At 47.1% G+C, this 22,788-nt stretch overlaps 1 protein-coding gene and 1 long non-coding RNA gene across 7 annotated transcripts; one reads left to right on the top strand and one right to left on the bottom strand.

Annotated features, from left to right (window-relative positions):
• Positions 1–1,371: 1,371 nt before the first annotated feature.
• On the bottom strand, positions 1,372–20,434 carry MILR1 (mast cell immunoglobulin like receptor 1). Of its 6 annotated transcripts, none has more exons than XM_045525826.1 (10): positions 20,286–20,434; positions 16,167–16,208; positions 11,936–12,205; positions 8,032–8,316; positions 6,357–6,467; positions 3,990–4,067; positions 3,423–3,479; positions 3,251–3,319; positions 2,427–2,507; positions 1,372–1,674 (listed from the first exon to the last, which is right to left on the bottom strand). In XM_045525826.1, the coding sequence occupies exons 2-9, from the start codon at positions 16,177–16,179 to the stop codon at positions 2,455–2,457; spliced, it is 936 nt and encodes a 311-aa protein (XP_045381782.1). In that variant the 5' UTR covers positions 16,180–16,208; positions 20,286–20,434; the 3' UTR covers positions 1,372–1,674; positions 2,427–2,454. The 6 variants fall into 6 exon arrangements, with proteins under 6 accessions (XP_045381782.1, XP_045381780.1, XP_045381781.1 ...); XM_045525824.1 differs by lacking the exon at positions 20,286–20,434 and adding an exon at positions 16,304–16,406; XM_045525825.1 differs by lacking the exons at positions 3,423–3,479; positions 20,286–20,434 and adding an exon at positions 16,304–16,406.
• Positions 16,376–19,060, top strand: LOC123620532. The gene is made up of 3 exons (XR_006728898.1): positions 16,376–16,412; positions 18,883–18,894; positions 18,984–19,060. It is a non-coding gene; the product is annotated as an uncharacterized LOC123620532 (long non-coding RNA).
• Positions 20,435–22,788: the final 2,354 nt, after the last annotated feature.

Genomic DNA, 22,788 nt, shown 5'->3' with positions numbered 1-22,788 from the left:
CTTTCTCTTTCTTTTCCTTCCTTCTCTCTTCCTTCCTTCCTTCCTTCCTTCCTTCCTTCCCTCCCTTCCTTCCTTTCTTCCCTCTCTCTTCCCCCTTTTCTTTTGAGACAGGACCTCACTCTGTCACCCACACTAGAGTGCAGTGGTACAATCATAACTCACTGCAACCTCAAACTCCTGGGCTCAAGTAATCCTCCTGCCTCAGCCTCCCAAATAGCTGGGACTACAGGTGCATGCCACCACACCTGGCTAATTTTGTTTTTTTATTTTTTGTAGAGAAAGGGTCTTGCTATGTTGCCCAGGCTGGTCTCAAACTCCTGGCCTCAAGTGATCCTCCCTCCTTGACCTCCCGAAGTGCTGGGACTACAGGCATGAGCCACCCTGCCCAGCTCAGGCTCTGCTTTAGAAGGGAGCTCAGGTTAAGATAGATGACAAGGCCAGTGGTGGCCCAGTCACCACATTTATGCTGTCAAAGCTTTAAAGGTTTCTAAGAGTAGCAGCCAACTGTTGTGTCTTGGACTAGGCACTGTCCCGCTTTGGGCAGCCGGCCTTTTGTGAGTTTTTCTCATGTGCCTAGTCCTGTGCTAAGTCCTTTATATTTGTTACCTGGGTTCATTCACACAGTAGCTCCATGATGTCAGTATTATTTTCTCCCCGCCACCCCTCTCCCTCTCTCCTTCCCTCTTAACAAATGAGGACGATGAAGCTCAGAGAGGTTAGGTAACTTGTCCAGAGTCACACAGCACATGACTCAGCCTAGATGTGGGTCTGTCTGACTCCAGAGCCCCCACCCCCCTAGCCTCTGTAATACATCGATTTCCCCAAATAAAAATATCAACAGAGAAAGGGGGACTTATGCTAATAATGCTGCCTTATGGCAGCAGGATCCGCAAATCCATCTGGGCCCAGGTGTGCAGTGTCCCTCCCCACCCCGAGCAGGCATTGCCAACAGCTGCCGCTGTTCTTTGCTAGGATTCAACTCCCAGTCCAACCACCTACCGAGCTGTGGGTGACCTTGTAAAATGACATCTGAGTCTAAGTTTCCTTAACTGTAAAAACAAATTAATAACACTGGCCTTGTAGGATGTTACCATCGGGTTAGTATCTAATTAATGATAGCCATGAATTTCCTAGTCAGAGATTCATCATTAGGAACAATTAGGACTGAGTTTCTGGCAACCCCAAAAAGAAGAACAGAGCAGAAATGCTTGGGCCAAGTTGTTTTGTTTGTGTGGAACCCTAGAAATGCCTCTGGACATTTATTGCACTTTACTTTCAACGCCTAGAATGAGAGATTCAAACCAGAAATCATTTCGAACCCTGCAGTGAGTTGAATTGTGGTGCCCCCAAAAGATAAGTCCACACCCTAACTCCTGGAGCCAGTGAACATGATCGTATTTGGGAAAAGGGTCTTTGCAGACGTAATTACACAAGGGATCTTGAGATGAGATCATCCTGGGTTATCCGGTCAGCCCCTGAATCCAGCGACGAGCATCCTTGTGAGACAGACGGCAGGAGAAGAGGGGGGGCCATGTGAGGGCGGGCGCAGGTTGCCATGAAGGACCCACAGCCAAGGAACGCTGGAGCCACCAGAAGCTGCCAGAGGCTCCGCTGGAGTCTTCAGAGGGAGCACGGCCCTGTGACACCTTGACTTTGCACTTCTGGCCTCCAGAACTATGGGAAAATAAATTCCTGTTGTTTGGGGCCACCAGTGTGTGGCAATTTGTTAGAGCAGCCCTGGGAAACTAATACCTTCTCCCTCCCTCCAGTGCAACTCTGGGCAGTTCTCTCCACGGACGCTGTTGGGGAATGCGACACACTCCTGGTGTGAGCTAAATCTTGAGGACTGAGAAGGACCCTCAAAATCAATATCTACATGTTGGCAGCCTTGCCGAGTCCGAGAGCAAAGGGAAACAGCAGTGGATGCAAAAGGTGTGCTCGAGTCATCTTGCTTTCCTCTTTGGTGACTGCAGGTGCTGTCATCTTCAGACACATTTCCAAGGTCATCTAATTTTGTTTTAGAATTTAGACACGGATTCTTGCTTTGTGCTTTTGCTTTTGAACGCATGATGGGCCCGGGGACAAGGAAACCTGAAGGATGGTCATTGTAATACCTCCAGGACATGCTTATGAAGAGCCCAGTGGTCTAACAAGTATTCTTTTAAAAATGATGAGGCAATGGGGAGGATGGTCCACACCTAAAAATAGCAAAAGCATCCCAAAGCCAATACAGATGGGGCCACCTGCTCAAACTGCTGTCTGCTGACAGCATTGAATGTACCCACATGGGCCAAAGGAAAAAAGTGTCTGAACATGAAAAATAGGAATTCACTTTAGGAAACCAGGTTAGACATTATTTTTAAGTGTCAGAAAGGTTTGTTTTTTTTTTTTCTTCATGTAAATCAGCTTCATAAAAAGTATCTTACCCAGAGATGTAGTTTATTTCATCACATTTCAGAAGGCAAGTTCAGAATAGACATATCCAGTTTTATAATCACTACAGGCTTCTGAAATATAAAAGGGAAAATAATTCAGTAAACTTAAGATACATGTCCAGAGAGGCTTTTTTAAAAATCCTATTTCTAGTAGCTGGGTGCCCTGACAGAACCAAGTATTTATTGGTTTTCCCTGGACTATATTAAATCATTTATTCTTGGAAATGTTCAAGCCGGACACAGTGGCTCATGCCTGTCATCCCAACACTTTGGGAGGCTGAGGCAGGAGGATCACTGGAGGCCAGGAGTTTGAGACCAGGCTGGGAAACATAGCGAGACCCCATCTCTACAAAAAATAGAAAGATTAGCCGGGCTTGATGGCACATGCCTGTAGTCCCAGCTACTTGGGAGACTGAGGCAAGAGAATTGCTTGAGCCCAAGAGTTCGAGGCTGCAGTGAGCTACGATAAGACCAGTGCACTCCAGCCTGGGCAACAGAGTGAGACCCTGTCTCAAAAAAAAAAAAGAAAAGAAAAAGAAAATGTTTGAGTGGTAGGTGACTCTGTATCCTCCTCTCTGGATTTTTTTACGACGTCCACCCACAACATCCTTCCCCCTTCCCTGGCCCTCCATTCCTGGTGGGACTTCTCAGGAGCTGTGGAACTGGTGACTGTCAGTTTCCTGGGGTGTGGCTATCACCCCCATTGACCCATTCCTGGGTTCCTAAAGCCCCCCCACCCCCCGCCAAGCATGGTGACGTCACAGGGACTGTTTGTCTCATGTCGACAGCATCCATCATCCCAAGCTGTGGCTCACCTTGCTCTGTTGGTGCCACCTCCCGGAACATGGGGGTGGCATAATGTATCTCCTGGGAGTCTCCGGCCCCTGGGCAAGAGAAAGGGAACAGGAGTTATTGGGCCAAGGACCTGAACCTCTGACCGCACGAGGGCAGTGCCACTGAGCCTGCGGACCCTGCAGGGAGTCTCACCGTCTCGCGCTGTGGAAACACACTGCCTGGATTCCACGTCTGGCACAGATGCCTCATCTGTGAGATGGGAATGACATAAACTGGGAGTCAGTGATGTTGTGTTAGGGCAGGTAAACGGCTTAGCACCACCCCTGGGACGTGGCTGGCACTCGGTGTTGGCTGGGACTGTTCCCATTGTCAGCCAAGGCCCTGGGTCTCATTTACCGTAAAGCAGCACACGATGCCCTCTTCGGGAGATAATCTTGAAAGACTTTGGATCACAGTGGGGATCATGCCGAAGTGATGTTTAAAAATCACCAAGATATGTCGTTAAGTGAAAAAATCAAGGTGCAGAATGGCACACCTATGAGATGCTACTGCTGTGACCATTTGTTTAGCAGACACACAGAATATCTGGGGAAGGATTTAAAAAACTGGTGGTTACCCTGGAAAAGCCCCAGCAGTGGGAGGGAGACACTGAAGCCTACTCCTTTGTTCAGGTTTTTACCCATGTGTCTGCGCCACCTTACAAAAATAAAAAAGACAAAAACCTAAAACTAACCAAAATACCCAAGAAAGTTCTCTTACCTGCTTGATTGTTACTGATGTTTGCGTATATTCCACCTTCTCCACGGTCTTTGGGCACGTTATCTCTCATAGCTTTTCCTGCATAAATTGGTACAGAATCATTAAACCAATTCAGTGACATTATTTTCAGCTCTTCTGCCAAGGAGCAGAATTCCCCCAAAGCTCTGAAAGAAAGTGTGACTTGCTCCCATGGCCCCAGCTGTTGTCTAATGAAGGAAAACTGTGGACCCAACAAGCAGCCTTTGGCACCCAATTCTCCAGGCCAGGGGCCGTCCCAGCTTGTTTCCCAGCCTCGTGGGGAACATGCTTTGCCTGTCAGATTATGCCGGAAATGGCCACATTTTCTTTCCTTCACTGAAGGGAACAGTCTGTAAGAAGCTTTGGAATATCTTCAAGTCATAGTAAATAACCCAATTGAATTCTATTTTAGCTCTGGCCAGTAATCAAGAATATTAATGCCACTTGTGCAAGACCTGGGCTCTTTGCAGGAAGGGGAGAGATGTTTTTCCAATGTATGAGATGTATAAGTTGTGACATCTATGTTCAAGTGTTGTGTCAACTGAGTCCATGATGTCTCTGAGTTATGACTCTCTAGACACGGAGGGAAGCACAGGGACCGAATATTTGTCATTTAGTTCTCTTGCCAGTTCTGACAGCATCTCCATGACCCCATTCCACAGGTCAGACCGCTGAGGCTCAGAGAGGCCAAGGAGCTTGCCCACCGCCCCTTGGCTCACCGCTGGGTGCCAGTGCCGAGACACAAACTGTCTTTTGTGCAAACCTTAATGTTCCTCGACACTTGTGTGCCACATGAACAGGCCACTTTGAAATCTTAACGAGAGGTGGGGGCATGAGACATGAAGAGTGAAAAGCAGTAACAGAGGCTTCTAAGGACGTTGAGTTTTTTGTGGGATGTGGCACTTAAGGTGGGGGAGAAAGGAACGATGCTCTTGTTTGCATTCATGCGATGAGCTTCCTCTAAGTAGCAGATCCAGGGAGGACGCTGAATAACACAAGGCAGAGCTCTTGCCCTGGAGGAGCCCGAAGTTGGGACCAGCTACGTGATGTGCAGGGCCCGGTGCAAGAGGAGCACTTGTTCACAAGTCTTAAACTTGTTTCAGAACACAAGTTCTTAAAGCCATGACCAAGTACGTCTTCCACAAGGGGTCATACAGGGAAGAGAAAAGGGCCTCTCGTTAAAATATATTAATATTTGTATACCCATGTTTATAGCATGTACAACAGCCAAAAAGTAGAAGCAACCACAGTGTTGGGGAGGGATGAATGGATAAACAAAGTGTGGTCTCTCCATACAATGGGATCTTCTTCAGCCTTAAAAAGGAAGAAAATTCTTTTTTTTTTTTGAGATGGAATCTCGCTGTCACCTGGGCTAGGTGACATGGCATCAGCCTAGCTCACAGCAACCTCAAACTCCTGGGCTCAAGCGATCCTCCTGCCTCAGCCTCTCAAGTAGTTGGGACTACAGGTGAATGCCACCACGTCTGGTTAATTTTTTCTATTTTTAGTAGAGACACAGTCTCACTCTTGCTCAGGCTGGTCTTGAACTCCTGAGCTCAAGAGATCCTCCCGCCTTGGCCTCCCAGAGTGCTAGGATCACAGGCATGAGCCAATGCGCCGGGCCAGGAAGGAAATTCTGATACATGCTATAACATAGATGACCCTTGAGGACATTAAATGAAATAAGCCAGTCACCAAAGGACAAATACTATATGATTCCACTTACATGAGGTACTTAGAGTACTTAAATTCATAGAGACAGAAAGTAAAACGGTAGTTGCCAGAGGCTGGAGGGAGGGGGAACAGGGAGTTAGCGTTTATGGGGACAGAGTTTCAGTTTGGAAAGATGAAAAAAGTTCTGGCTATGATGGTGTTGATGGTTGCATGACAGTGTGAACGTACTTAATGCCACTGAACTGTGTACTTAACCATGGTTAAAATGGTAAATTTTCTGTTATGTATATTTTAGCACCATCAAAAAATAATTTAAAGAAGAGTCCAAAAAAAACTATTTGTAATTTTTTAGATGGTGACAGCAGAGCATTAAACCAAACATGTGTGGAGCCCTTCTTGGCATGGGGCACAGTGTGACTGCCCAGCATGTGTGCCCGTGACGCTGGCTCTGCCGCAGTCTAATTCGGAAAAGGCTTTCACCGGAGAAATGAGAACTACAACTGTGTGTGAACCACTCAGGAAGTCTATTTTGTTTATCCTTCCCTTTCATATCTTTTCCTCCTATTTTCCCCATTCCATTTCTGATCCACCTTTTCCCTTCCTCTTCACCCTCTGCCCTGCTCTCTGTATCCAAAACCCATGGGAAAGCAATGGCAAAGTGCCCAGAGAACTTACTTGCTTTGTATTTTGGTAGTATCCAAAAAGCCAGAATTAGGACTATCACTATTAGCATCAGTAATAGCCCGGGAAGCAGTAGCTGCAGGCAGAAAGGACAGCCGCCTCCACCTGGAAGGAGACAGCATTCACCGGTGACCACAGCGCTTTCTTTCCCAATGACATTGAGCTGGTAGATGTCCTAGAAAGGACAATCACAACTGTCTCCCAAGGTAACCAACATACTACGCATCCAGATTCCCAAACTGCTATAGACATAGGCTCATGGGACTTGACTCGTTAGTCAATAAAGTTCTCGTAGTCGTGACCAAGCACGTCTTCCACTGGGTCATACAAGGAAGAGAAAAGCAGCACAGCATGACTGGCAACGTTGCCAGGGTCATAAGCATCAGGAAGGCTGGAGCATCTATTGGGCAGAGCCCTTAGCCATGCTGGCATGACTGTCACCTAAACAGCCACCATTTATTATTAGCTACATGCCGGATACTGTGCTGGGCACTTTGCACGTGTTACCTTATTTATCTCATGGGTACTCCCTTTTTATAGACGAGGAGAGTAAGACTCAGAGAGGTTAAGTGACTTTCTTAAGATCACACAGCAAGTAAATGGAAGGGCTGTGATTCGTAGCCAAATGCTTGGCTGCCTCACTTGCTTAGAGCTCACTGAACACCAGGGTGGGGGCTCTGTTCTTCCAGGGATGTGGCTGGGTGAAGTGTTCAATGTCCAAGCAGGCCTTCTGCCTTTGCTAACCTAGTTTTTCTTCTATCCTTCTCCTACCTTGACAAATATACCTTCATAAGGACTTGGAAGGTCAGGTTTGAATCTAGAACTCTCAGACTTTCCAGAGTTCTGCACCAGAACATGGCAGCATGGGGACAGCCCACCGCAGTCCTGACCCACCCCCTTCCCACCAGCACCTAAGGGGCCTTGCGTGCACGTGGGCCCCCAGCCTGCATGTCCAAACGCTGTCCTTACCGCACCCCCAACGGCTCCCTTGGCTCAGGTCCAGGGAAGTTCACACCCTTCCTCTGGGCCACCCGTGAAAAAACCAGTTGGGGAAGAGACTCGTGCACACCCTGGAAGTGGGTTTTGATCTGATTGGGCAGGGAATTGGGGTCCAGGTCCCCAGCGTGTGGGACAGAAAAGTGGGCACAATAGGGTCCAAGTGGGCACATCCCCATGGCCCCCTCAGCCTACGGGAAGGTGCATAGCCCAGAGGCACCAGAGCAGAGCCCTTCCAACCCCAGGGTGGGTCAGGGGCCCCTCTTGCCCTGAGCCAATGATCACCAAACCTTAGCAGTGGGGCAATAAACAGCCAGGCAGAGGGCACAGGTGTTAGAAGTCAATAAAAAAATTACGAGAAAGCCAAAGAAACCAAAAGACTTGCGTTTCTCCAGGAGAGATGCAAATTCAGGTACAGCTGCTTAGAACCCAGGTAATGGAAGGGCAGGGCAGGAAGCAGGGGCGGGGCAGAAAGTCTCACCACAAGCCCCTTCCTGACCCAGCTTCTAGGCTTTCCTGTGGTTCCTCTGTGGCAGAAAGCAACCCCATTAGAGTTGTGTGGACCCTGGAATTGGAAACAGGTGGCCAAAGTGGGAAATGGGCGGGCCAAGGAACAGCTGCAGTTTCTGGAAGCAAGTCCAGACGCTGTTGAAAGAGCTCAGGTAGCCCTTACCTGTTGGGGTCACGGTGACAGGCTGGCTGTCCTTTGTGTGGTTGGGCAAACTGTTTCTGGCTTCACACCTATACTCTTCCTCTTCTCCACTGTTCTTCCTGGTGACGTTAAACTCGGCAGGCTCCCTTCTGTCCTTGGAAATAGCTGGTGATATGGTGACGTCTTTTTCAAAGAAAGTGTAACTGATGGGCAGCGAGCCATTGACTGAGAGGCAATGTAGTGTTATGTGTCGTTCTGTTTCTGTCTGAGTGACCGAAACGCTCAGCACTGGGGCAGTCACCGGGTCTGCAGGGATGAAAGTGTGTGTGAGAGGGATACGCAGATTGGGTTCACTCGCTCAGGCCCCAGATGGAGAGGAAACCCCTGCTCTGCTCCAGGCGGTGGACGCAAAGACAAATGACCCTCTTCCTGAGGGGTCAAGGCCGGAGAGCCAGCGGGAAGGCGAAGGGGCATGTGACTAACGCCATGCAGCGTGCCACGAGCCCAGTGCTGAGAAAGCCAGAGAGTGGGGGGTGTCTCTGTGCTTTGAAGACCTGGGGTGCAAGCTTGCCTTTCATAGAATTCACAGTCTGTTACTGCGAGTAAGGAAGATAATTTTGTCGATGATCCAGTTCCATGTATGAAGTTGACAGGTGTTTTTATTCTCAGTCCTCACAAAGTTACAATGGTTTTTAAAATTTATTTATTTATAAATTTTGTTTTAGAGACATGGTCTTGCTATGTTGCCCAGGCTGGACTTGAACTCCTGGCCTCAAGTGCTCCTCCTGCCTCAGCTTCCTCAGTAGCTGGGACTACAGGTTGTGCACCATTGTGTCTGGCTCTGGGAATTTTGTCTTTTTTAAAAGAAATCCCACAATATCATTCTAACTGTATTTTCATTTATAGAATTCAGCTGCGTAGTTATCTTTCACATCTTCCACAAAGCAGGAAGTCACCCTGTTTAAATAGATTCAAGCGAAACTCCCAACAGGAAACACGTGGGACTGGTTGTCAGGCCAGACCCTATTTTGTGGGAGAACCCAGCTATATGGTTTTTTTGTTTGTTTTGTCTTTTTGAGACAGAGTCTCACTCTGTTGCCTGGGCTAGAGTGCCGTGGCGTCAGCCTAGCTCACAGCAGCCTCAAACTCCCGGTTTCAAGGGATCCTCCTGCCTCAGCCTCCCGAGTAGCTGGGACTACAGGCATGCGCCACCATGCCCGGCTAATTTTTTCTGTTTTTATTAGAGATGGGGTCTCGCTCTTGCTCAGGCTGCAGCTATGTGTTTTATTATATAATTCATGAATGAAACAGTTTTGCAGGAAAGGAGAAGGAGAAGGATAGCTGCTGAGTATCCATCTTGTGCTTCTCACATTATCTCAATTGGCCATCAAGTCCTGCCAGGTAGATAGTATCATGCCCATTCTACAGATAAACCAACTGTGCTTCAGAGAGGTTAAGAAACTTGCCCAACGTCCCACAGCTAGTAAACGGCAGAGTCAGGACCAACTCTAGAGTCCATACTTTTTTTATTAAACAATATCAATTTGGTACAGAAACAATAAAACATAGGACCAAAGTATAAGTAAAATCAAAGAAAATAATTTAGAATCTCCTTGCTCTGTCTCTCCCCTGAGCAGAAATCCCTGTGATAATATCAACAGAATGGCACCCAGGGATGATGGCCTCACAGGGCAACTTAGTTTGAGAATAGCACCAACAGGACATTCTTCCTGTGGAACTGAAATCTACCTCCTATAATTTGCAGGAAGGAGGAGCTGAAACATTCATGAGGAAGCAAACAGCACGGACTCCTCTCTGAGATGGGATGATTCGAATGGGACCAAGGATTAATATTAATATCTAAAGTGGCTGGAACAATGTAGTCTTCCCTGAGAGTTTGTATGCATAGGAGGGCTGGTAAAGGGAATCACAGAGTCACAATGATCCGAGGGCCGGAGTCGCAGGGAGTTGGAACTCTTCAGCCCGATATAAGCCAGTTAGATTTTAGAAATTTAAAGGAGTCCTTTAAGCTCAGTCAGCTGCCACCTGCCTTGTAACACCTTTCCTAAATCCTCCAGGCAGAAGTGCTGCCTCTTCCTGTGCCCTTCCTCCTTTTCCTCCTCCTCCTCCTTACCGCCCCCCCTCCACCCAGCACTTGGTTCCATCCTCGTGCTACTTTTACTACCTGTTATTACATTATCCACTGGGATGTCTCATGGTCACCTCTCACATAACCTGTTTGAAACTGAGCTCTAGTTAATCTGCTAGGTAATGAATTGATCAATAGATAGAGAGAGAAACATTTAAAAATACTATTCTTGGCCAGGCATGGTGGCTCATACCTATAATCCCAGCACTTTGGAAGGCTGAGGTGGGAGGATCCCTTGAGTCCAGGAATTTGAGACCAGCCTGAACTCTGAGCAAGGGCAAGACCCCATCTCTACAAAAAATAGAAAACTTAGCTGGATGTGGTGGTGTGCGCCTGTAGTCCCAGTTACTCCGGAGGCTGAGGCAGGAGGATTGCTTGAGCCCAGGAGTTTGAGGTTGCTGTGAGCTAGGCTAATGCCACGGCACTCTAGCCCAGGCAACAGAGCGAGACTGTCTCAAAAAAAAAAAAAAAGATAAAATCCCAGAAGCACAATTGCTTGCACAGAGTAGGCACTCAATAGTGCCTACTGCTCTGACTTAACTAACTGCAGATGACACATTTTTATAATCTATCAAAGGCAGTTCTACAGGACAGTGTAATTACTCTAACAAACTGCAGGACATGTGCATTGGAGGATCGACTGCCCAGGGCAGCGGGAGGCCGACCTCGGGAGAGTATTCTCAGCTGAGTTACTGCCCTCACATTACCCACCACATCACAGAACCACGTGTGCAGGGGCTTTCCTCGTCTTCTTTATATCCCTTTTATAATTATGACTTCTACTCAGTTTATGTCCAAACCTGGAGTCCACAGCATTCTCTAAAACCTTACGCAAAAAGTTTGCGTCTGTAGTCTCATGCATATTTCTGCAAGGAAAGCATCCATCACTATCATTGGATTATTAAGACAGTTATAACCTAAAAAGCTAAGAATCATTGACCTACAGCAGCGTCATCCAACAGAACTTTCTGTGATGATGGAAATGGACTATGTCCGTGTCGTCCATTATAGCAGCCACCAGCCACCTGTGGCTATTCAGCACTTGAAATGGAACTAATGAGACTGTGGAATTAAAAATTTTAATTTCATCTAATTGTAATTAATTTGAATTGAAACTGAAACAGCCACATGCCGCTAGTGGCTACCATACTGAGTAGCATAGACCTAGAGAATTACTCAGGGTTGATCGGGAAGTCAGAGTCCCTGAGTTCAGAAGACTCCAGGTATAACATATACGTATTACCTGGAAGCCCTTCCTCCTCCCCTAGTTGCCCATTATCAAGGTTGCCTTCACACATGGGGCCATTCATGCTGGACTGTAAGATGCTTAGGGTGGGAAGATGGGAGAGACATACACAGGAGTGAGAAGATGTGACCAGGCAGGAAGGATGCAGCTGCCTGGGAACCTGATGCAGGGGGAAGAGGTGGGGAGGGCCTGGGGCTCCAGAGACCCCCGCCACAGGGCCCAGCACTGATTCCAAGACTTCTTACTTGAATTTTCAGGAAAAAAAAGTGATTTTCACCCCCACGATGGGAATCATGGACTAAAGCTTCTAGAAAAGATCTCAACAGTCTTTTCTAAAGATTTTCAAAAGTCTGACATATCGGACTTTTGCCTGAGGCTATAAGACTATTATCTGAAAGTGAAATGGAATTATTAAGAATAAAGATCTCAATGACATAGTCCCCGGGCTCTTGAGTAAGTTTTCACAAGGGACATGGAGAGCCCTTCCTAGAAGAGGAAAGAATCCCACGAACTGCAGGGCCTCCACTTACCAACAATGGTGAAGCTGAACTCACGACTATATTTTGCGCATTGTAAAACTTCAGCTTTGCATTTGTAGGGGCCCGAGTCAGCGGCTTCTGAGATGTCGAGGTAAAAAATCACGGGTTCCTCTGTTCCATTCTGGGTTCTCAAGTATTTGTCACGCCAAAACAACGAATAGGTGATCTGCAGTGATTTGTTCTCATGGGAACAAAACAGAGACACATTTTGACCCTTCATGACCGCATTAGTTTCTGAGTGCAACCTTGGAGAAGGGAATTCTGGAAAATAAAAGGACACAAGAAAAGGTCCTTGTTAAAATCCCTTGATAATAGCTTAGTGGTTGTCTAGCCATATTCTTATGAGGCCAGGTGGTAGGGACACTCTTTTCCGGGTGAGCTAACCTAAGGGAGGCATTTCCTGCCCGCACAGCCAGACGGGCCAGCGTGTGAGGAGCCTCAGGGCCTGCAGCGGCTCCTCACCATGACTGAGGGGTGGACTTGACCATGTAGACTCTTCTGTGCTTGCTACCTCTCTTGCTGGTGAGAGCCTGAAGTTGCCTCTATTAAGATTGGCTATGCTGGCTGGGCGCAGTGGCTCATGCCTATAATCCTAGCACTCTGGGAGGCTGAGGTGGGAGGATCACTTGGGGACAAGGAGTTCAAGATCAGCCTGAGCAAGAGTGAGACCCCGTCTCTACAAAAAAAAAAAAAAAATAGAAAAAATTAGCCGGGTATTATTGTGCGTGCCTGAAGTCCCAGCTACTCGGGAGACTGAGACAGGAGGATCGCTTGAGCCCAGGAGTCTGAGGTTAATGTGAGCTAGGCTGACGCCACGGCACTCTAGCCCGGGCAACAGAGTGAGACTCGGTCTCTAAAAAGAAAATTAAAAAAAAAAAAAAAAGAAAGATTGGCTATGCTGACTTAGAAATATTAAAACAGTTCCAGGCTCTATGATCAAACATTATGTCTGGCAGCTGTTTTTGTCCATTATTTATTAAATTTTGTTTATTTTTGGAAAATTTCAAGTATCATAGCAAAGAAGATAGTTTCATGAACCCCCATGAACCTGTCACCCAGCTTCAACAATTACTAACTCATGCTCAATCCCATTTTGTCTGTGCCCAGCCCCCTTTATTATTTTCAAGCAAATCCCAGACCACATATTGTTTCACTCATAAATTTTAGTACTGAAAAAGAGAAAAGTAGCCCTGACAGCCAGGAACTTTCCTGGCTGGGAACTGACCCATCACAGTAGGCCTGGGCGTTCTGCTGCTGAACATAACCGATTCCATAGAACACCAACCCCAGACAAGACCCTCCAAGACCATGACGGATTGAGACAAAAGCAAGACCACCCCATAATCATGTCTGGACACAGATAGAGACATGAACGTTGTCCATACCACAAAGATGGCCAGACATCCCCCTGAACTGGCTAATATGAGTGACTGCAGCTTCTTTACCAATCACAGCTTCACCCTTATTCTGGTCTTCTTGCCTTTTAAATAAAAATTACTAAGTTACCCAGTCATAGAGTTATGCCCACATCTGGAAAGAGTCCAATCAGGAGCAAAACTCGTTCTTTGAATCTTTCTCCAGATCACTTAACACAAGTCCAAATCCTCTAATAAATCCTTTTTCACACCCCCTGAGACATCCCAGAGTTCCTGATGATGGGTTTTCCCTCGTCACAACAAGTCATCAGTAAACCCAACTTTGTTCAAGTGTCCCTGGCAATCTTTGGCTGGTGTACATTGATAGTTTGTATCTCTAAAAGATAAGAACTCTTTATTGTAAATATCATGATACCATTATTATGCCTAAAAATTAACAATACTTTTAAAAAATCATCAAATATCTCGATAGTGTTTAAATTTCCCCAGTTGTCTGATATTTTTTCACATTTTTAAGTTTGAACTGGGATCCAGATATGGTCTACTACAATTGGTTGATATATTTTATTGTCTCTCTTTTTTTTTCAATCTATAGACTCTCCCACCTCTTTTTTTCTCCTTATAATTTATTTGTTGAGATAGCAAGTTCTTTGTTCTGTGGTGTTTGCCGTGGTCTGGATTTTGTTGATCACATCCCCATGGCAACCTTTACCACATTCCTCTGTCCCCTGTGTTTCTGATAGAGATGAAATTCAGTTTAGCTTTTAGTTAACAAGAATGCGTCATAGGAGGTAGCGTACACTTCCATTAAGAGGCACATAACGTCTGATTATCTCTGTTTTTATTTGCTAGTAGCCTTTTACAATAACCACCTAGAAGGATTATTTCATTAGAGGCTGCAAAATGGTATATATTAATACTAATTCTTTTATGCCTTCTTCATTTATTATCTGAAATCATTCTAAAAAGTGAAACTCATCCTGGTCAACTATTTGATTACACTAAGGTACAGTTTACATAGGAAAGGCAGGATAAGTGCTTGATTCCCTCCTTTTATTGGCCAGTTTTGAAAAAAAAATGAGTTGGTTTCTTTATCTTATAGTAGGGAGATGTTTTTCTTTTAAGAATCATTATACGTGGCATTGGCCGGGCGCGGTGGCTCACGCCTGTAATCCTAGCACTCTGGGAGGCCGAGGCAGGTGGATCGCTCGAGGTCGGGAGTTCGAGACCAGCCTGAGCAAGAGTGAGACCCCCGTCTCTACTAAAAATAGAAAGAAATTATCTGGCCAACTAAAAATATATATACAAAAAATTAGCCGGGCATGGTGGCACATGCCTGTAGTCCCAGCTACTCGGGAAGCTGAGGCAGTAGGATCGCTTAAGCCCAGGAGTTTGAGGTTGCTGTGAGCTAGGCTGACACCACGGCACTCACTCTAGCCCAGGCAACAGAGTGAGACTCTGTCCCCCACCCCCCCAAAAAAAAGAATCATTGTACGTGGCACAATCGCAAAGATACGGGATCAACCTAAGTGGCTATCAACCAATGAGTGGATAAATAAAATGCGGTATGTATACACATATATACGCACCATGAAGTACTACATAGCCATAAGAAAGAGCTGAATAGGTTTGGGCACAGTGGCTCACACTTGTAGTCACAGCTTCTCAGAATACCAAGGCAGGAGGATCACTTAAAAGCCCAGGAGTTTGAGATCAGCCTGGGCAATATAGCAAGACCCCGTCTACACACACACACACACACACACACACACACACACACACACACACACACACACACACACACACAATTAGCCAGGTGTACTGAATAGAAAATGACTTGTGATAGGGTTGCTTCTTGAAGTAGAGAGGGGAGAGGGCTTGGGAAAGGTGTAACAGGACTTTCACATTTTATACCGTAACAACAACCCTGGCCTATGTCGACAGCTTACTATATGCCAGGCACTGTGCCAAAGAACAAGGATCGTCCCATTCAAGCCTCATGGCAACCCCCCTACGTGGCTGCATTTATTATCCTACTTCACACATGAAAGAAATTAAGCTCAAAAGTGGTCACGTCACGTGTTTAAGCTGTCAGCTGCTAGGCAGCAGAGCCAGGTTTAGGACCCAGGTGGTCCAACGCTAGGTTAGGCTGTCTCCTGATATACATTTCTAGTGTTGCTTGAATTATTTTACAATAACTATGTGTTGGTTTTCTAGTTAAAACACAATAACAACAAAACAACAACAAAGTTAAAAATTTTTTTCATTGTGAAAACAATCTTAATATCTTGTTACTGAGTCTCAGAAGAAAGGCTCCAGCCCCCTCCCTAAAATCATTTTATTTTAAACAGCAGGTAATGGAAAAGAGTTTGCCCTTTGGTTGTTCATCTAGAAGCATAGAAGAACTTATTAATGCACACTCAGGTTTAAAGTGGGCTGTCTTGGCTGGGCGCAGTGGTTCATGCTTGTAATCCTAGCACTCTGGGAGGGCAAGGCAGGAGGATTGTTTGAGGTCAGGAGTTTGAGACCAGCCTGAGCAAGAGTGAGACCCTGTCTCTACTAAAAATAGAAAAAAATAGCCAAGCAACTAAAAATAGAAACAAAAAAATTTAGCTGGGAGTGGTGGCGCATGCCTGTAGTCCCAGCTACTTGGGAGGCTGAGGCAGTAGGATCGCTTGAGCCCAGGAGTTTGAGGTTGCTGTGAGCTAGGCTGACGCCACGGCACTCACTCTAGCCCGGGCAACACAGCAAGACTCTGTCTCAAAAAAATAAAAAATAAATAAAGTGGACCATCTCGCCACTTCAGTGAACATGGTTTTCGTAAGAGAGACATAAATGAAACTCACCATCTGTTTTCATCGTCCCACAGTCCAGCACGGCATTTTGAACTGAAAGAGAGAAAAGGAACACGAGAAAGCTCACTTTCCAGACGACATTTTGGTTTGTTGAAGATTCAAGCCTCAGAATGACAAGCAGGGCTCACATGTGACAGAAGAAAATGTGCCCCAGAAGAGCAGTGTGTTCAAGTGGCTCCGCATTCTCCCGAGTGAAGTCAGAGAGGCGGGTGAAGCAGGTGCAGGAGCCGGGCGGTGGTGAGTCACTCAGAGAACTTCCTTTTTTTCTTGACCACATTAAGGAAATCGGAGGATCTGGACACATTCTGCACAATGTGACTGGTCGGTTTGACCAACGTCTGTTCCTCCATGAGTTCTCATGCGAAGAGAGAGATTTGGTAGGCTGCCCCTAACTCGGGATGGCTGGGCATTTGGACAGCAGGAGCAAGAGAAAGAGAAAAGTCTGTTACATTGTGTGTGTGTCAGCCCGCCTGGTCACCTCTGTCTGCACTCAGTCTGCACCCCGAGGAATTTAGTGCAAGTTTGATTAAGTCTTTGGAAGCAAATAGACTGTCTTGAGCAGACACACACAAACATGGGCTCAGAAAGGCCTGCTTTTGTTAAATGCTGGTTTCTAGGCCCCATTGCAGACTTTCCAGGGTTGAAGCCTGGGCCTTTGATATTTTAACAAGGGCCCTAAGTGTCTCTTTGTATTTTTTTTTTGAGACGGAGTCTCACTCTGTTGCCCTGTTGCCCAGGCTAGAGTGCCATGGCGTCAGCCTAGCTCACAGCAACCTCAAACTCCTGGGCTCAAGCGATCCTCCTGCCTCAGCCTCTCGAGTAGCCGGGACTACAGGTGCGTGCCACCATGCCTGGCTAAGTTTTCTTTATTATTTTTTTTTGAGACAGAGTCTCGCTCTGTTGCCCGGGCTAGAGTGCTGTGGCGTCAGCCTAGCTCACAGCAACCTCAAACTCTTGGGCTTAAGCAATCCTTCTGCCTCAGCCTCCCCAAGTAGCTGGGACTACAGGCATGTGCCACCGTGCCCGGCTAATTTTTTTCTATATATATTTTTAGCTGTCCAAATCATTTCTTTCTATTTTTAGTAGAGACGGTGTCTCGCTCTTGCTCAGGCTGGTCTTGAACTCCTGACCTCTAGCGATCCTCCCACCTCGGCCTCCCAGAGTGCTAAGATTACAGGCGTGAGCCACCGCACCCAGCCACCCAAATGATTCTTATGTACACTGTAAAAGACACTGCTGCCTCAGCGATTTCTCAGTTAGGGGAGTCTCAGGGGCTTGTTAGGATGGTGAGCCTTCCAGCACCAGGAGAATGTGTGCTGGAGGAATGCGGGGAGGAGATGGGGCTGGGAGTATTGAGGTATGAGTGAACTTAGATCAGCCTTTGAAATACAATGTGCAGAGCCACTTCCTGATAGAGTGGAGACCACCAGGATAGAAGGGCCAGACCATGGGACTAGGTGAGGGACAGCTGGTCAACCCGTGCAAGAGTCAGCAGGTCCCCCAAGATAGGCAGCAGGGGGCAGAATGGGCAGAACTGCATTAAGCTGGGACATCCGTCTCTGTGGTTTAGGACCTAAGGTGTAACCAAATCAGCCATTACAATTTAGGGTCATCTACACTAACATCCAGTTCCTTCCAAGTCTGGGAGAAGCCCATTCTCAGCCATCTCCATGAACCCTAAGCACTTACAAAGTTCTGCCACCCACACAGGCCCACTGCCCAGCCAGGGTTGGTGGAAACACCTCACATACCAGTGGTTATGCTTTTAAAATACTCTTAATCTTCAGCTGGGCATGGTGGCACATGTCTATAGCCCCAGCTACCCAAGAGGTTGAGGCAGGAGGATCGCTTGAGCCTAGGAGTTCAAGGCTGCCTTGAGCTATGATGATGCTACAGCGCTGGGTGACAGAGCAAGACCCTGTGTCAAAATAAATAAATACATAAAGTAAAATAAAATAAAATCTCCTTAATCCATTATGAATAGCTACAGAAGTTTGGCTGTGAGGATGTTCACTGAAGCTTATTTAAAAGATTAAAAATAGGCGGGGCGCGTGGCTCATGCCTGTAATCCTAGCACTCTGGGAGGCTGAGGTGGGAGGATTGTTTGAGTTCAGGAGTTCGAGACCAGCCTGAGCAAGAGCGAGACCCTGTCTCTACCAAAAAATAGAAAGAAATTAACCGGCCAATTAAAAATATATATAAAAAATTAGCCAGGCATGGTGGCACATGCCTATAGTCCCAGCTACTCGGGAGGCTGAGGCAGGATTGCTTGAGCCCAGGAGTTTGAGGTTGCTGTGAGCTAGGCTGACGCCACGGCACTCTAGCCCGGGCAACAGAGTGAGACTCTGTCTCAAAAAAAAGAAAAAAAAAAAAGAGAATAACTGCTTTTAAAAAATTGGTGTTTGCTAATTTATAATTACCGTTTTACACTTTTCAACATTTTGAATAAGGATTTTTTAATAGTGTTGTAGAAGAATATTTTATGATGTAGTAAGAGAATCATGGTATAGTCAAGGAAAAAGAAAAGCTGTTATAAACATTTGTAATAACATGAAACATTTTTTTAAAATAAGAAAGTGCATAATTTATATGCATAGAAAAAACTGCCTGGAAGGATATTTTCTGAAAATATTCACAGTAGCCATACCTAGATGGTAGAATTGTGGGAGAGTTTAAAAAAATTTTTTTTTATATATTTGTTTTCTAGTTGATTCGGCAGGTGAGCTGTTACCCCCTCCTTAGCGGATTATGACTTCCATGGCCACCATCCTGCTGAACTTATGGAAGATTTTAATTTTCTTATTCCAGTTTCACTTTGAGTTCTTTCTTTCTGCATCAATAATCTCCTTATGATGGAGAAGTGGAAAAGAGGGGGATAATTCCAGACCTTGACATTTTTCCTTGTTCTTCAACAGAAGAGGAAGCGCCTCCTCCAAGCCTGGAAGTACGGTTGACTAAGCAAGGGCAGGAGGGTGGGGACGTTCCCCAGAGGCCTGGGCTCAAAACCACCGAGTTACTGAGAAGGGTAAAATCACGTTTACATAGAAGGTAAAAATAAAGTCCCTTCATGCGAGGCCCCACCTGTGGCCCATACCTGCACTTGGGCAACCCATGAGCTTGCAAACTTCCTCCTTTCCTTCAGCGCCTACTTCCTTACCAGAAAATAACTGTTTTGAGTCCAGTAAATCACAAAAATCGAAACAGCACACTAAACAAAGAAGAGAGCCCACAGGTATGAACATAATCCATTTCCGTTTGCTGTCCTTGCCCCCAGGAGTGTCCGCAGCCCTCCGTCCCCTGCAGTTTCCCCAGCACACAGTTCCTTGTTAGTTGCGGTCGGTGGTAACGGCAGCTGCTGTTTATCGACTGGGTCAGCCCCGTGCGAATGCTTCCCCTGAGATCCATTTCCCCCTCTCTGGAGGATTGTCGGCTCCCTTGGCTACGTACGGGAAACTCGGCTCGTACGTGGCACGGCGGGGATTCAAACTCTGATCTGTCTGAAGCCAAAGCCTGGGCTCCCACCCCTTCTTCACGGCCTCTGTCTGCACCCGTGATCAGGAACTTCTTGACTTTAGGTCTTGGAATCTCTAAATCACAACACGGAGTGGCTTGTGGTTCACTTCTACCAGATCCAGAATTCTCCGGGCTCTGTGAAGGGTACGTGGAAGTAAAGCCCCGTATTCCAGTCTCACCAGTCTGAGGTGGAGGGTGGGGAGTGGTGGGGGACTTCCCAAGTGGAGGGAGCCATGATTGGTCAGGGCCACTTGGGGCGCTACTGATGGAGTCTCGTTGCCACACAGGGTTGGCCCTGCAGGTCCTGCATGTTCCTGTGGACAGGAGCCCTCCCTGTGGGGAAGCAGGGTCCTTGCCCAGCTGTGCGGTCTCCCAGGATATTGTCCCCCCTTCATTGCTAACTCATCTCCGGTGTCCAGGTCCCAGCCCGTGGTGGTCAGTCATTCCAGGGCCCACCCCCAGCCACGGCCGGGGGTCTGCACAGACCCAGGGCCTGCTGCCCACTTCCACCCTGCCTGGCCACTACCGACTGGAAGCAAATCGTCTTTAACCCTGGGTTCACAAAAGGCCTTTATTCCCCCTGACAGTAAAAGTTACCTCTCAGGTATCTCCTCTTCTAAAAACAGATGACACCAAGTGAATCACAGCTTTTCATGCTGTGATGCTGCTGGCGATTTCTCTCACCACAAAAGGGGACTAGAGCCCCAGAGGTTTCATCTCTGGTGAGATGACCCTCAATGCTTGAATTTCTGCTGAAGGGAATGGGCGGTTTCCCAGGCATTACAGTTTTGACGCTTTCCCCACTAGCGTGGCCTCCACCCCTGACCGGGCAGCGGGTAGGGCTGTGTGCCTGAGAACATTGTGCCTGGGAGGACCCGGGGCCTTTCGGAAAAGCTGACGTGTGGAACTCTCAGCTATAAGCAGGAAGCTTACTGACCGCAGATCTGACACAAAGACAGCAGATGAAACCAGGGGAAATACTGCTTACAGCTGCTGGTAAACATTGCTAAAAAAAGTAGGCTCTTCAGAGCATTGAACAGTTCCTTTAAAACAGTGCTTCTCAGGCCGGGCACGGTGGCTCACGTCTGTAATCCTAGCACTCTGGGCGGTCAAGATGCGAGGATCACTCGAGACTAGGAGTTCGAGACCAGCCTGAGCAAGAGTGAGGCCCCTGTCTCTACTAAGAATAGAAAAATTAGCCAGGTGTTGTGGTGCACACCTGTAGTCCCAGCTACTTAGGAGGCTGAGGCAGGAGGATTGCTTGACCACAGGAGTTTGAGGTTGCTGTGAGCTGGGCTGATGCCACAGCACTCTATCCCAGGCAACAGAGTGAAACCCTGTCTCAAAAAAAAAATAATAATAAATAAAACTCATTTGAGGATCATGATAACTTGGCAGCTCTCCTAAAGCAGTGAGTCTGGGAAGGACACTTGATGCTCAGTGACGTGGACTGAAGTGAAATGCTGGCTTTGGGTGTCTCTCAGGGGTCACGGGGACAGGAGGCTGCAGGGCTGAATTTGTGGACATGCAGCCTGTGTGGTCACATGGGGACTGTGCTGCTCTAACGCCCTCCAGTGTTGTCTTGAAAATTGGTGATAATTTTTTTAACAAAAGGCCGCTTGTCTCCATGTTGCAAGGGGCCCTGTGAATTATAACCACAGAGGCAGGACATGACCTGCAGGAAATTCCCAGAGTCCGGCTCTCCTGGTGTCTGCACGCGGAACAGTTTATCTGGAAACAGCCTCATTCACAGCCAGTGGAACCTACCAGGTTTGGTTGGCTTCAATGAGATATTCTACAGGAGAAAAACTGTGAACCTATCTCCATCCGGGCAAGGGTATGATCTCCCCAAAACGTGGAGATGAGTTTATTCTTTTTAAGCCAAAGCCCATACGGACCTGGGAAGGCCCTTAGCTGCCTGCAGAAGTGACCTATCCGAAGAGATAATTTGTCAAGATTTTGCTAATGGAGAGAAATCAAGACTATTCCCGAAAATCTGGGCGCTTACCAGAGGCTGAGCACAAGGAAGGATGAGAGGCTTTGTGATTCTTTGTAGGGGCAGGGACTCTAGTCATTTTGCCTTGTTCTTTAGATCCAGGATGGCTTGAGTTGCTGCCAGGGAGGAGGCCCGAAGCCCCGGAGTGATTCCAGTTGGCCCCCTGCCCCCTCTCAGGGAAGGGGGTGCAGAGGATTCTGGGAAGACTGCGTCAGTTCACACAGGCCAGCCGCCGGCCTCGTCCTCTGTCTCCTGAGTCTTTGTGGGACTTGCTCCATCCCTCCACACCTGGGCGTAAGTGAGCTCTGGTGTCCATCCCTGCACTGGACTGGTGGCCTCCCAATTGTGGGGGTCACCACTCAAGAATACCACCATGTGGATGGACTTATCAGGGTCTTTCCTGTCTCTCTGAGTGTGCTGTGCGCTCACCCAGAGTCTTTCAAGTTCCAAAGAGAAGGATCTAGCACTTACTGAGCACCTCCTGCCCAAAGTCAGTCCATCGGCTGGGCCAGCTCACTCCATCCCCATAATAACCCTGTGAACTATTCTGTTTCACAGACGAACAAACTGTGAGGGAGCAGCCCCAAGTCTCCAGCTGGTAGAGGCAGAGCTGGGGTACTAACCACCATGCCTAGCGGCACCGCGCTGTGGGAATGGCCATTAAAAGGCCAAACCACCTCTGTCTCCTCCCCTCCCCATGGTCCCCGAGGCCCACCCTCATTGGAAAATTTACTTTAGTGCACTTAAAAACTTTATATTCCTGGAAGAAATTAGAAGTGGTTTCTATCACACCAGCTACCATCAGAATTCCTGCATTTGAGTCCAGAGCCGTGTTGTGTAGACCTAGAATTTTCCTTTCAGATTTATAAGTGTGCAAGGACAGGCATCCAAGGGCATCTGTGTAGTTTTCCTTGTGATTATGAAAAACCACAAACGTCTCAATGCCCATGGATTGGGAACTAGTTATTTAAATTATAAGAGCTCCTTATATTGGAATATTTTTTGACATCTGTTCTTTTTGTAACAGCTTTATGGAGATATAATTTACATACCATAACATTCACCTATTTAAAGTGTACAGTTTAGCGGTTTCTAGTATATTCA

Source organism: Lemur catta, chromosome 15 (genome assembly GCF_020740605.2).
Source record: "Lemur catta isolate mLemCat1 chromosome 15, mLemCat1.pri, whole genome shotgun sequence".
NCBI lineage: Eukaryota > Metazoa > Chordata > Mammalia > Primates > Lemuridae > Lemur > Lemur catta.
Note: the sequence above shows the minus strand (reverse complement) of the source record. Positions and strands in the feature narration are given on the sequence as shown.

Excerpts from the sequence above, each read along its gene's own strand:
- MILR1 (XM_045525824.1), bottom strand. The coding sequence starts at position 16,358 with ATGCGGAGCCACTTGAACACACTGCTCTTCTGGGGCACATTTTCTTCT. Across the intron at positions 16,209-16,303 it reads CACATTTTCTTCTGTCACAT|TTCAAAATGCCGTGCTGGAC; the intron begins GTGAGCCCTGCT and ends TCTCTCTTTCAG. Across the intron at positions 6,468-8,031 it reads TGTCACCGTGACCCCAACAG|GTGGAGGCGGCTGTCCTTTC; the intron begins GTAAGGGCTACC and ends GTCTCCTTCCAG.